General features: G+C 37.1%; 1 protein-coding gene across 6 annotated transcripts in view; it reads right to left on the bottom strand.

Moving 5' to 3' along the window:
• Positions 1-745: 745 nt before the first annotated feature.
• RNF182 (ring finger protein 182) overlaps positions 746-12,818 on the bottom strand; it is a 29,314-nt gene continuing 17,241 nt past the window's right edge. For 2 of the 6 annotated variants that reach the window (XM_068199629.1, XM_068199637.1), the window contains 3 exons: positions 10,181-10,308; positions 9,319-9,399; positions 746-3,932 (listed from right to left, as the gene is read on the bottom strand). In XM_068199629.1, coding sequence (XP_068055730.1) covers positions 2,988-3,725 — 738 coding nt within the window. In that variant the 5' untranslated portion in view covers positions 3,726-3,932; positions 9,319-9,399; positions 10,181-10,308 and the 3' untranslated portion in view covers positions 746-2,987. Of the gene's footprint in view, positions 3,933-4,460; positions 4,479-9,318; positions 9,400-10,180; positions 10,309-12,818 lie in introns of those variants that run through there. The other 4 variants (XM_068199646.1, XM_068199620.1, XM_068199663.1 and 1 more) reach the window with 3 other exon arrangements.

Below are 12,818 nucleotides of genomic sequence, written 5' to 3'. Positions count from 1 at the left end.
AATAAATCCCATTGAAAGGGAATTGCCTTGGTGTGCAGGCAGTATTTCACAGCCCCAGGAGCCATTACTTCCCAAGGAGAGAAAAGTAGTCAGAGAAAAGGAAGGAAAATCAGGCAGAGAAGTATGCAAGTCTTGATTTTAGCCCCTTTTACATCGATTTCAGCACAGTTATTCCACTGCAGAGGACACAAGTTTTCAGTTTTTTTTAGACAAAAGTCTAAAGGATGGTAGAGAATAAAAATAAGAGAAGAGTAATATCTGAAGTTCTTCTAGTCTCAGTCATACAGCAAAAATTCTTCTCCACAAATAATTGAGATTTATCTCCCAACAATTCTCAATGGCCATATTGTAAGTCATGGAGGTATTTTATGATCCCAAAGTTGCAATAGCATGCTCTGGCTGACTGGCAGCATAGCTGTACAATCAATATGCTTTTGCATGCTTGCATCTTTGAGTTGGTTAGAAATGCAGCACAGCCTGAAATAACAGCATAAATTTAATGGGCTGGCAGTCTGAAAAATAGAGAAGTATAACAACTGGTGTATTAATTTGTGCTGTGATGTGTAACTGATACCACTGTAATTTTGCTACAATTAGGCTCTGTTTTAAAACAGAGTACAAAATACCTGGCGCTGGACCTAAGATGATCAGCTGAAAATCAAAAGGAAAAGACAACAGGTAGCACTGTAGAGCATGTTGTGCAGAGGTAATTAATATATATCACACATTTGCAAAACCTATATCCTCTGTTAGTCAGCCCTTTATTAGAGACACTATATTCAGACAAATTGAACAAATACTAAAACATATAAACCCCTAACACTACAAATACATTTTTCCAAAAGTTATGAAGTTCTAGAAAACCATATAGGTTTCTGTTTTTCTTTTTTTTTTTCTTTTTTGACATGATTGTTGTTGGATACTTAAAATGAATGAGTTCATAGATGAGTCAAACCTTGACTGGAGATGATTCCTCTTCTAACTACATGTGCTTTACCACAAACATTAAAAACAACTACTTAGGAACAGCATTTTCTAGGAATTCTGAAAATATTTTAGGCATAATTATTGTCATTACAGAAAAGTCTGAAACATTCCTTTAATCATTCAATACATAGCTCCATAACTCCATACACTTGAAAACTATAATTTCGCTGTAAGTTTTCTTCTCACATATGTGTCTATATGTACATACACACACATACATATGCACTATTATAAAATGAGGGTCAAGAAAAGCAGGACCTTTATATTTCCACACTTTCTCTGTTTGCAATAGGAATAAAACTGAAGATACCACCTGTGCCATCTACAAAAATTGAACCAGCTTAACTTCAAATCCTCTTGACAGGCTCTGCTTTTCCCACTGTCATTTTTTCATCCTTACCGAAGTGCGTTTGCTCTAAGAGTATATTGTTAGGCCATACATTCAATTTTCATGCAACAAACCTCTCTCCCTTTTACATTGCCCTGAAATGATCAAATCTTGTGCCAGACCCAAAAACCAGGCTTGCACTGCTCAACTCTACTCTGCTGTGCACAAGAAAACCAGTTTGCAGCTGCGGTGTTGCTAGACCTAGTTATACACATAAACATTAAATATTACTTATTTTTGTGTTCTTTCAGTAGTTCAAAAAGTAGCCTAAACCATGCAACATACAAGCAAGCCTTACAGGGCCTGGTTCTATTTGTGGAATGGTAAAGTATCAGTAATTCCTCTGGGCTCCACTAATGGAGACATACTAATTGCCACATCTAGATTGCCATCAACTCACAGTGGTGACAGGGAGAGTTCAGAGTATTAAAACATTTTGAAGGACTATGCCTTAAACAGAAATCTTCCCAAAATCACATTATCTCTTTACAGTGCTCATTCTGTGAACTCAGAACAAAAACAAACGAACAAACAAACAAATAAACCCCTAAACCCAAAAAAAAAAAAAATCCAAACAAAACCCTAGTCAACCATTTCAGATTTTTTTTCTCGAATTTGTATTACTGATTCAAGATCTGTTTCCTAATGGTTGGGAATAGAAGTCTATCTTGAGAGCTAAAGTCACATAAGCCAAATTCTCCAGCACAGCTACCATAGAGTACATGTGCATGAGGTTGGTCATCCATTAGGAAGGACTGGTGGCTTGGAAATGTCACTAGTGGTCATGGAAATGCTGGGAGGAAGGGTAAGCATAATAGAACATAGCTAGAGAAGTCTGCAGAACTCTGAACCCTCAAAGGGAAGTCTAAAGTGTGTACACTGAAATAAATGCACCTGGAGAACAGCAAACACGTGGCTGGGTCCCCAGAAGTACTCATTAGCAGAAATATTTCACAGTGAGCTGCAACTGTATGACAAGGAAAAATGTGCTTCTCTTTGGGGAAAGTGTTCTGGAGACAAGTTTTTAACATTAAAAAAAATGTTGGCCTCCCACAAGTATTTTTGCTATAACAAAAATTAAAAAAAAAAATAGGTAGTTTGTTTTATTCTTCTTATAATATTAACTAGTAGAGTGATTTAATTTGCTATAAATGATGATGGATTATAAATAACAAATATTTCAGAGCATGAGATGCTTTGGGTGAAGAGATGCAGTACTTGCATCTGGAAGGTGTCTGCTACAGTAATTTCTTCTTGGGCGAATCCTACAGCATGAACTGACTTGATCAGTCCAATACAAAGCAAAGTCCTACTCATAGGAACAGTGGCAGCAGCAGCAGGCACCAAGTTTGGCAATTTTGCTTTATCCCTTTCTAAAATTCAGCCCTTTAAAATCAACATGTAATTTTTATTTCCAGTTCTTAGCTCAAAAAATGCTTGGGGTGAGGGGTGTCAAATTCAGTTGGAATAAAAGGTACTATGTAACTAGGGCCACTGCTTGCATTTAGTGGGATGGACAATAAGAATAAAAAAGAATAGAAAGAATACAAAAACAGGATAAATCAACTATGCTACACATCTGGTAATACACCTTATTTTACTGTATTTGTTATCAAGATGACATGCAGTCTAGAACTTCATGGCAAACACACTGGCAAAAGCCATAAATCATGAGAATAACAAGGCTCGAAGGAACAAGGCTTACAAAGACAACCCCAAGGGTGACTTTCTTGGATACCAGTAAATAAATCCCTAAAGGCAAGGAGCTAAAGTATAGCAGCCCTAGCAACCACACTAGCACCCGAATCGAAGTCTGGAAGAGCAAAGATGTGCAGTTCCACACTGTCCAGTTGTGGGACACAGTTGCAACAGAGTCAAAACTTGTAGGCCTGTAAAATTCCACCACGGGGGTTGAGTTCAGAGTCTGGGGACTTTCTCTTTGTACTTCCATGATTGTTATAACCAGGCAATTAGAAGAGGTGTGAGAAGGGCTAACCAGAGATGCCAGCCTTTTGGGAGTCAACAACAGTTCTGTTGGGTTGTCTGGTAGGCACTTCTTTCCCTTTCCCCCACAAGCTAAATTCAGAAGGATATTGTTGTCATCAGGAAGACTACTGACCTCATCGTCTGGCAGGCACGTTTCAAACCTGCAGAACGGGCACACTATGACTCCTTGTGGGGAGTCACCAAAGTCTATGATCTTGCAAAGGCATTTGGCACACACTCTGTGACAGCACTCCAGCACTTTTGGTTTTCTCTGCCGCAGGTTATAGCGGTTGTAACAGATCTTGCACTCAAGCTCATCTGAGCTCTGGGTCTCCACGGACTCCTCTGGTAGTTGAGTGGTCATTTCTTCAGATGGTTTTCAGACTCGTGGAAAGAGAAATCAAGGGATGAAGAGGTCGCTCAGTCTTATTTTAGAACATTTTCCTATCACCCATCACAAACAGAAAAAGAGGAGATGACATCATCGAAAAGCATCAGTAGACATAATCAATTTTCAGCTTCTGCTAGGGATTGTGCACTGCATGTCCTTTACTCTGAGCCAGGTGTCCATCTGAAAAAGCCAAAGGGGAATTTTTGTTGAAAGCAAAGGCAAAAACAGGAAAGGAAAGGGGAAAGGGAAAAGCAAAGGGAAGGGGAGAGAGGAAAACTGAGAGGGAAAGCTTTAGCAAATGAAATATGCAAGTTCTACTTTTTGTAAGCTCAGCTTCCTTTGCTAAAACTACCTCTAAGGTAGCTTTTTTCTGTGGCATACAAGGCCTATATAACAGTCATGCTGATGATACGTAGCATCATACTGCATGGATTTATTTTAGAGTTGAAGCTCTGAGTGGTTCAGCCCATGAAGTTCTCAGCAGAAGCTGCAATCTAATCACTGATCTGTGACCATTTATTTAAACTCTGGTTTCCCAAGGAAATGAGACTTGACACCTGGAGCTTTTGGTCTTTCCTGGTAACTTGTGAACCTGCGGTCCAATTTCAAGCAAATCAGCAGAGGGGCCACAGTACTGAAGATAATTAAGTTGCTAAAAAGAAATGAGCACTGGCAACTGGGTAGAGGAGAGATATTTACAATAAGTACCATTTATCCTGGAGGGCAATGGGTGGTCAGCACCCCAACCTCTGCTCTGAATGGCCAGCATGCTGCCTGTAGCTCAGCCAGAGAGGAGGGCAACACAGGGGAAAGCTGGTGATACTCTGGGGAAATAAAAAGTTTGGGGGAGTGGAATGGGTATGAAAGAGGTCCAGGGTTACATGGGAACCTAGGTCAAATCTGGATTACGCTTTGTTAATTTTTCTGGTGGAGCAGCCCGTTCTTTTTCTCCACCAAGCTGCTGGGCATACGATTACAAAAATAAGTGTTTAGGTTGAAACAAATGTCTCCTTCAATATGTGGCTGCTGGGATGAAGGCTAATGTGTCTTCCAAGGGCATTCACCAGACGCTCTGGTTTTCAAGGGTGTCATGGCTGTGACAGCTGTTTCACACCTCAGCTAAGGAGAGGTCCATGGCACGCTTGCCCTGCTGCACTGCCACTCTGTGCAGCAGTTTTGCCACCAGAAGCATCTGCCTCACTTTAAACAAATGTCATATTTTGTAACATGACTTCAGGAAACAGCACATGTATTATAAACAAAGCATTAACCAGGAGTATGTGCTCTGGGGATAGACAATCACCAGCATTTACAAAACCAGCTCTTATCTGCCAGAAGATAAAAACTTCTTCCAGATTCAGGCACATGCTTGCTCAAAGAAATGAGGGCAGAACTGTATTTTGCAGGTTTTCAAACTCATCCCTTCATTGCTAGATTAGCAAGGAATTGGCCACAGTCAAATGATGGGCAAAGTCAGCACTTGTGTCCAGATTCCTCTAGCATTATCAATAAGTATAAGGCACACTGAATATGAAAAAGTGGCCTAATTCAATAAACTTATTTCCTGACTGTTTGTTTTAGTAAATATGTGATTTCTTTCCTTTTCCATTGGGAAGTTATTACTCACTCTTAGCATTCAGATTTTTGTTCTTTTACTTGAGGACAAGACAGGAAGCAACTCTTTTAAGCACATGCTCCTTCTGTCAATACCTTTTACCAGCCAACTATCAGTGAAGTCTCTTTCATGAGCCTCTTGTTCTTACTGTGCTTTAAGTATTTTCCATTTCTGTATATCCAGCAGAAGACTGGAGATATTGAGAGAGGGGGATGTATAACTTCTATAAGCAACATAATTTGTAAAACTCACCTCCAGGGTTTTAAAACAAAGATGTAAACATCAGACAATGCAGTAACAAAAAAACCATGACAACATAGTATGTAAAAAAGCATACATATTTCTCTAAAAATTGTTACAGACATAGCCCCCTTCCCATTCAATTGCTTCAATAACGCCTTTCCTGCCTCTTTCAATTTATGTCTTTAGTGCTCTAAAGGTTTTCATCTCTGCCTTACTGTTGTTTTTATTATTTGTATTGTGGATATATTTGTGGCATGTTGCATCAGGCAAAACAAACATTAGACCATCCACAATTTTCAAAGTGTACAAGCTAGACATCTTCTTAGACACAAAAAGCACATCTTTTACAGAACTTACAATTTATCCTTTATCCTTAGTTACACTATGTGCTTCCTTATTAACTTCTACTACTCTTTTTATTCATTCCAAATATCATCTTCTAGATGACTTTTAGGTAGATATAAATGTCACAAGATGCTAACTTTCCAAAGGATGAACAAACCACAAAATGGACCAAAAAAGTGAAATACCAGCCTACAGGAAAGCAAAGAACTGCTGTAAAATTAAGAAGCCAAACAAAAAAGCAATGTTTTTAGGCTTTCACATCTTGGGTATCATTTGCCTTCTGTACCTAGTACATCCTAATGTACTAGGATTACCTAATCCTAGTAATTAGGATTACTAGGAAGGTACTGTTAGTGGTCTGCTGGTAAACGTTGTCCTACAACAAAAAACTAGATTCCCGATTAACCAAAAATCTTCTAAAATATGTGTCTGCTTCTCATGGAAAATGATGACCTTTCTTTGAAAACTTCCAACACAAAAAAACCTTGATATTTTAGTGTTTACCCTTCTAATTAATATTTCCAGGCTTTTTACAAAACCCAACCGACTTTCCAACCAATTCTATTCAGACATGGATCACCTCTCCCTGAACCAGTTTTCAAACTGAATGTGTTTTACTGATTTTACCACCTTTAAGTACCAAATTTTGACATTAATACAAGGAATAACAAGTCTCTGGTACTAGCAATGTCCCAGTTGCTAAACTGGGATCATTAGCTCAATTTCCAGAGCACAGTGATCTTCCTGTTGTAGTTTGTGTCATGAGCTATTCTACACTTTATTTTCAAACTCTTTTTTTAATATAATGTACTGTACAAGAAAGAGCGACTTCCATCATCCTTCTCACTTCACAGAGTCTCTAAAAAAAAGTGTGTCTGTAATACAACATTATTGATAGTTTTTTCTTTGGCTAAGTTTAGATGTTGGATTTCTCCTTACATGTTTTAGTGTGAATACTGCTTATTACTATTCGTTATTTATACATATTTTCCTTTGAAAATTAAAATTTAAACACTAGTTCCTTTTAGCTTTTCATGTATTTTTTACCCTCTCAGCTCTATGGTGGTTTTAGATGCTTCCTCTCTTGATTTTGCTTTCCTGATTTCTTATGGAAATTTTTCCTTCTCAATATCCACTTTCCTGCCCTTTTAGTTTTCTCTCCTGGGAACTGCCACCTTTTTGGGTTTAATTACTGCTGCCCTGCTATTATATACATCACACACACTAAAAAGTTCTCTGATCAGAGACTTATTAAAAATATATGGAAACTGAGGCTTTTAAAGAAATTTGGCTTCAAATAATTTCTATTTCTTGAGAAAATGAAGCATTTCTTGAGAAATATGGCCAGCTACTCCTTCAAGCAAATTCTGCTCTATATCAAAGATTTCTAGCTGGTCTTTTGCATGCTTCTCAGGTGAAGCATGAGTATTTACTGGAAGCAGGCAGGATAAGGAATTAAAAAAAGGAAGAGGTTAACTACTGCCCCTCTGAATCTTGCTCCCTCATCAAAATCCACATACTTCTACTTGTTGAGTGTTAAAAGCAATATTAAGCAGGGGGAAAAAAGAGATCGTGTCTAGATATTCATGTTTTATTCTCCTCTTTGAGACACTTTTTTTATGATGCCACAAGAAGGTATGTCCCTATTATGTGCTCCATTAATATTTGGGCTATTTTAAATATTGAGCTGCAACCTGCATGTTCTTTCTGACTTTGAAATCCAGGGGCAGTCATAATGAATCTAACCTCTTTCACATCAAGTACGAAATCTGTAGTGACTGGATATCAAAGTGAAGCCCCTTGTCTAATTTTAAAGCACTGTGTGTATTTTTATTAATTCTGATATTTGTCATGATTTTAAACTGTTTCTTATGTCCTGCCTTTCACCTGAACCTAGACTTGTCTCACCTGCTTTTTTGATACCAAGAGACACAAGTTATAACTAGGAAAATTTCAATTACAGATTCAAAAAAAAAAAAAATAGTACACAAGGTATTCAAACACTGAACACGTGGCAAGACAGATGTAAATAAAATCTGCAACCTTACAGATATCCTTGACTGGATACAACTCTGGGCAGGCCACTCTACCTTGGAACTGAGCCCTCCTTTGAGCAAAGGGAACTGGATTTCCTGGAGATTCTTTCTAAAACAAATTATTCTATGATTCAATGTTTTGCTGCCCTGAACTCACTCTATGTGATCTGTTTGAAAAGCTTTATCTCTTACTGAACAAAGAATCAGGCTGACAATTGTTTATGTAGATAAACAGCTCTCCTAGATAATAATTCTTTCATTTAACATATGAATTTTTACAAAATCCAGAGTCCTTCTGCTAGCCTGTCTTCCAGAGAATCTATCTGATGGGATCAACACAATGCAATTGCAGACCATTTCATTCCCGTGTTATGTAGCATACAGCAATTTTCTGAACAAAATATAAACTGCTAGACACCACTATAAACTACTAGACACATCCAATGATGACAGTATCCACTGCAATTTATTCAAGAACAAGGACATCTGTTATCCTATGACAAGCACTTGCCTTTTTTAAGAGTCCTGACTAAGCACCGCAGGAGTGAATCCATCATTCCTGTTGCTGCTTGAGCTCTGACTCCCTCTCTTTCTGTCCCAGTGGTACTCGTCCTGTACCTTATGAACTCCTCTACTTGAAACTTTTACTAAAAAGGGAGAAAAGCTGAAGACAGAGAGGCATCTTCTGGATGGTAGAAGACACAAGCAGGCCATACAGTGCTCCATGTGACTGCTGGAGGGCAGATCCAGAATCAGGGGGAATAACCTCCCTTGCGGATGAAAGGAGGTGACCCACAGGACCAGACTGAATCAACACTAGCAAGCTCTTATGTATGACCCCACAAATGGCCAGACTTTCTTCTCAGACATGGAAAGAAAGGTGAATGGGCTCTGCAACATGTTATGGCCCTTTGTACTCATCTGTCAAATACTGTGTAGACAAAGTGTTCTTATGAGAGGCCAGAAGCAATTACTCGTAGATGAAACTCTCAATATTGGAGCTTAGTCATGCTGACAGGGCAAAGTAGCTGGGAAACTTGTGCCTCTCTTGCCTAATGGATCATCTTTGCCCAGTTCATCAAACCAATGTTTTATCATTCATCTCTCACACTTTTCTTTTTTTCTGTGAAGGGAATTTGCCAATATTTCACATATAACCTGAAATTAATATATGAGCTCAGCAACTTCCATAAGACATCATCCATGTCTACTCAACATGTGATATTTTCAAAGGTTTTAAAATTTTCCTTTAAATACAAGCTAAGCATATTTAGGAAAGAAGAGAAGGGAAAAATATAGACAGATAAATAAATACAGAGAAACTTACTTTCCACAAAAAAGAACTTCTTGGAAAGGTTCACTTGCAGGGAACACAAGAAATGCCTTTTCTTCTCCACATGGGCAAAAACTGGTAGACAGGAGGGAAACAAAATTAGTAGAGCAGGAATACAGCTGGGAGAGTTTCCAGGCTATTTTCTCTGAAAGAGAGGAAGTAGTCCAACTTCTCTAGTTTGGATAGAAACAGCCATATGTTGAGATTCCTGTTTAGAGAAATATATTGGGTAAATCTCATTTACTAAAATTATTTCTGTAACATAATCCAGTTATCTTTACAGATCGTTTGTTGATTTTAAGCCTCTTCCAATATTATGTGCTAAACATTCTGAAGTGCTACCTCTTCTAGCAACCACATATTCACAAATGTTAGCAATTCACTTAAAAACTCCCTAATCTAAAGGCAGAGCACCCGAAGAGATAAACTGTGCTCTCAAAGAAGAGTTGTAAAAACATATTGAAATACTTTCCTTCACAAATGTCACAGAAGCTCTTTGATAATTTATACTTTTCCAAACACAGTGCAGTCTCTTCTCCAGCACAGACCAGAAAGCAACCATCTCCTGTGGGCCACTGCATTCATGTTCCATGGAGGAGCTTTGCTGCATTCTGACTCAGCAGGAAATGACTATGACACTAGATTTTTCCAGCTTGTGCTAAGCACAATGCAAAAAAAAAAAAACACCTCAAACTGCTTTACTAATCTAACATTTGAATAGACAACATTCAAAGTGCCAGCAGCCATCACATGTTCAACCTGATTCATGCCACATTTCTGCTAACAGTGGATGGGTTTTAACAATGGACATTTCCCTGTCAACTCCAATCAATGAGAGAATTTGCACAGGAGTTACAGAATGTGATGTACTGATCCATGCTTGGCTTATGGTCAGCTGTGTAAACTGATATGAAAAATGCTTCCATTCTTTTCACAAAAGCTTAGTTTTCAACAGCATAGGTAATGAGGTTATTCCTCCAATAACTATGCATGAAAGAGAAACCCCACAACATATACAGCAAAAAAGTTGTGTATTATTGACTGCTGAGACTATTATAAAAGATAAACATTCCTATCAGAAGTTATTGTTACAATATTTAGTCTTTGTTTGATCTCTCTCAATCCTCTACAATAATGTCACAAAAATGCAGTTTTTCATATTTGCTGTGGAATTAATTGGTCTCTAATTATTTAGTATGGGAAGTTATGTAATATTAATGTGCCATCTCATACTAAGAGAAAAAAAAAAGCAGTCTTTTTAAAAAAACCTTATCCCTCCTCCCCATCCTGTTAAGTAAGCAGGCAGATTTTAATGTAACAGGGTTCATTTAATTCAGTGTTTGACACAGGCTCTTAGGATACTTTTTACATCCTTTGCCTGTACATATTCAATATCATCAACTCCATTTCCTATTAGCAATATAATTTGCAATATTTTTTGTTATTCCAATAACTCACATTATGTGTCAGGTAGTAGGGGAAAATGGTATGAATACATAGTAAATCCCTTATTGAAACCTTACTATTCTCAATTACTTACTTTCTGGCTACAGACTGCTACAGAATTTATATGAATCCTGCAACTGAGGTGTAGAAAAAAATGTTTTATTATTTAGGTTTGTAGGCAAAAACAAAACCTCTTCCAATATTACTTAAGAGGAAATTTTCCCTCATATAGAATTAATGAGCTATTTATATAGTAATATGCCGAGTGACTACTCAATGTGACATATGGTTGTGGGTTGCTATGTAGCTGTTTAAGAATAAAACTAATAAAGGACAAAGGATCTGAGCTTCGATTAGCTGTCTTGATTTAAACCAGCTTAATTAGATTAAATAGATAAGTAAAAAGACAGCTTGAAATTCGTATCTAAAATGGTAACATTTAATTTTGGAAATATGCTAGTTAAACAGAATTAATTCCTTTAAAATTGTTTTTAATTATTTCACAACCTGCCTACTTGGGCTGTTTAGGCATTTTCTCTTTTTCTCACTGCCAGTGGCTTTTCCTTTATGACTCTGAAACCAGTAAGTGATCTACTCCAGTTAATATATATTTCACAACAGAACTCGTGACCTTACTTCTATTTCAGGGAAAGGCTAGACATTCTCCTCTTTGGTAGTAGGGATGTTTTTTTGTAGGTTTATCAAATAAGATAGAGTTCTGCTTCTCTGCTTTAGTGCTTGTGCCCTTTAGGAGCTCTTCTGACAGTTGAACAGACTGTAGGACATTGGTTCCAGAATATGACTTGAAAAGATACAAAATTATAAATAAATAAAAAGCTTCCAAGTATTGCTTAATATAGGCATAAATATTTAATCATATGGCCTACAGATATGTCTAGCATTTATCTTTATATTAGACACTATTAAAAGCCACTACAATTTTGTATTAGGTTTCAGAACACATGATGAGAGCACCACAGAATTTTTTTCCTTGCTCTGCTTGCTACTGCATGCTTGAATGTAAGTAATTAAAATAAGTCCAGAAATGCAAGAAGATAGCTTCTACTTTTTAAATAAAAATTACTTCTAATAAAAGGTATTAAGTTACATACTCAAAATGTAACACCTCCAAAATATAACAGAATTCTCACTCTTTGGACGTATTTTCTGTTATGTAATTTGGGAGAGATCAGGTGAGAGAAAATGAAAGAAAATTTATCTTGATTACATCATTCAGTGAGAAATTTCCCTCCACACAGGGGAATCATTTTAATGCATTATAATAAGTTCCAATTAACCTTCAAAATAAGATTTAGTAGAAAGTAAGTGTGGCATTAACTTTGTCCTAATGGAGCTGAAAACAGTTGCAGAATAGGCTAGAAAAGAAGCTGTACTTCTTGCTTTTTCTATTGTCATTAAAACAATCCACCTAATACAAGTATGTTTAACTTACTATATTCTGTTTCAGGCATTTTTGAGGATATGACTATATATAAAGATTTTACTATATTGTCTACTTTATGTTGATAGTGCAATCAGGAAATAAAAAGGGTGGACATTATACAGGGCAGTACTGATACTGGATTTTATATATTCTTTACCTAAATTTGGTAACAAAGTTTTCTGCTTTAACTACTGCTCAGAATTTGCATCTTATCCTGTGCAGAAAGGAAATGGTAAAAAACAAGTGCACTTCCTTCAGTCACAAGAATATTTGAAAACTCTAAATCAAAATAATCCAAATCCAATATAGATTTCCACTTACAAACATTTTCAGACCTGGTCTTCTATCATCATGTCCTTTTTGAAACACTGGCAACTAAATTCTGATCCAGCTGATGCTGCAAATAGTCCCAATAGCTTGAAATGTGAGGCGTCTGAGGAAACAATGCTCTAACCTGGATTCAGTTAGGTGTAATTTTAATATTTCATTTAGTTCCCCTAAAGCACACACCTAAAAATACTTATTTCTGGGATAAAGATTATTCTTATTTTAGCAATACAGCGAAGTTGGCATGTAGCCCCTCCTCAATTGACATTATTATATC

This window comes from Anomalospiza imberbis, chromosome 1, assembly GCF_031753505.1.
Source record: "Anomalospiza imberbis isolate Cuckoo-Finch-1a 21T00152 chromosome 1, ASM3175350v1, whole genome shotgun sequence".
NCBI classification, from domain to species: Eukaryota; Metazoa; Chordata; class Aves; order Passeriformes; family Viduidae; genus Anomalospiza; species Anomalospiza imberbis.
This window is presented reverse-complemented; position numbering and strand designations above follow the sequence as displayed.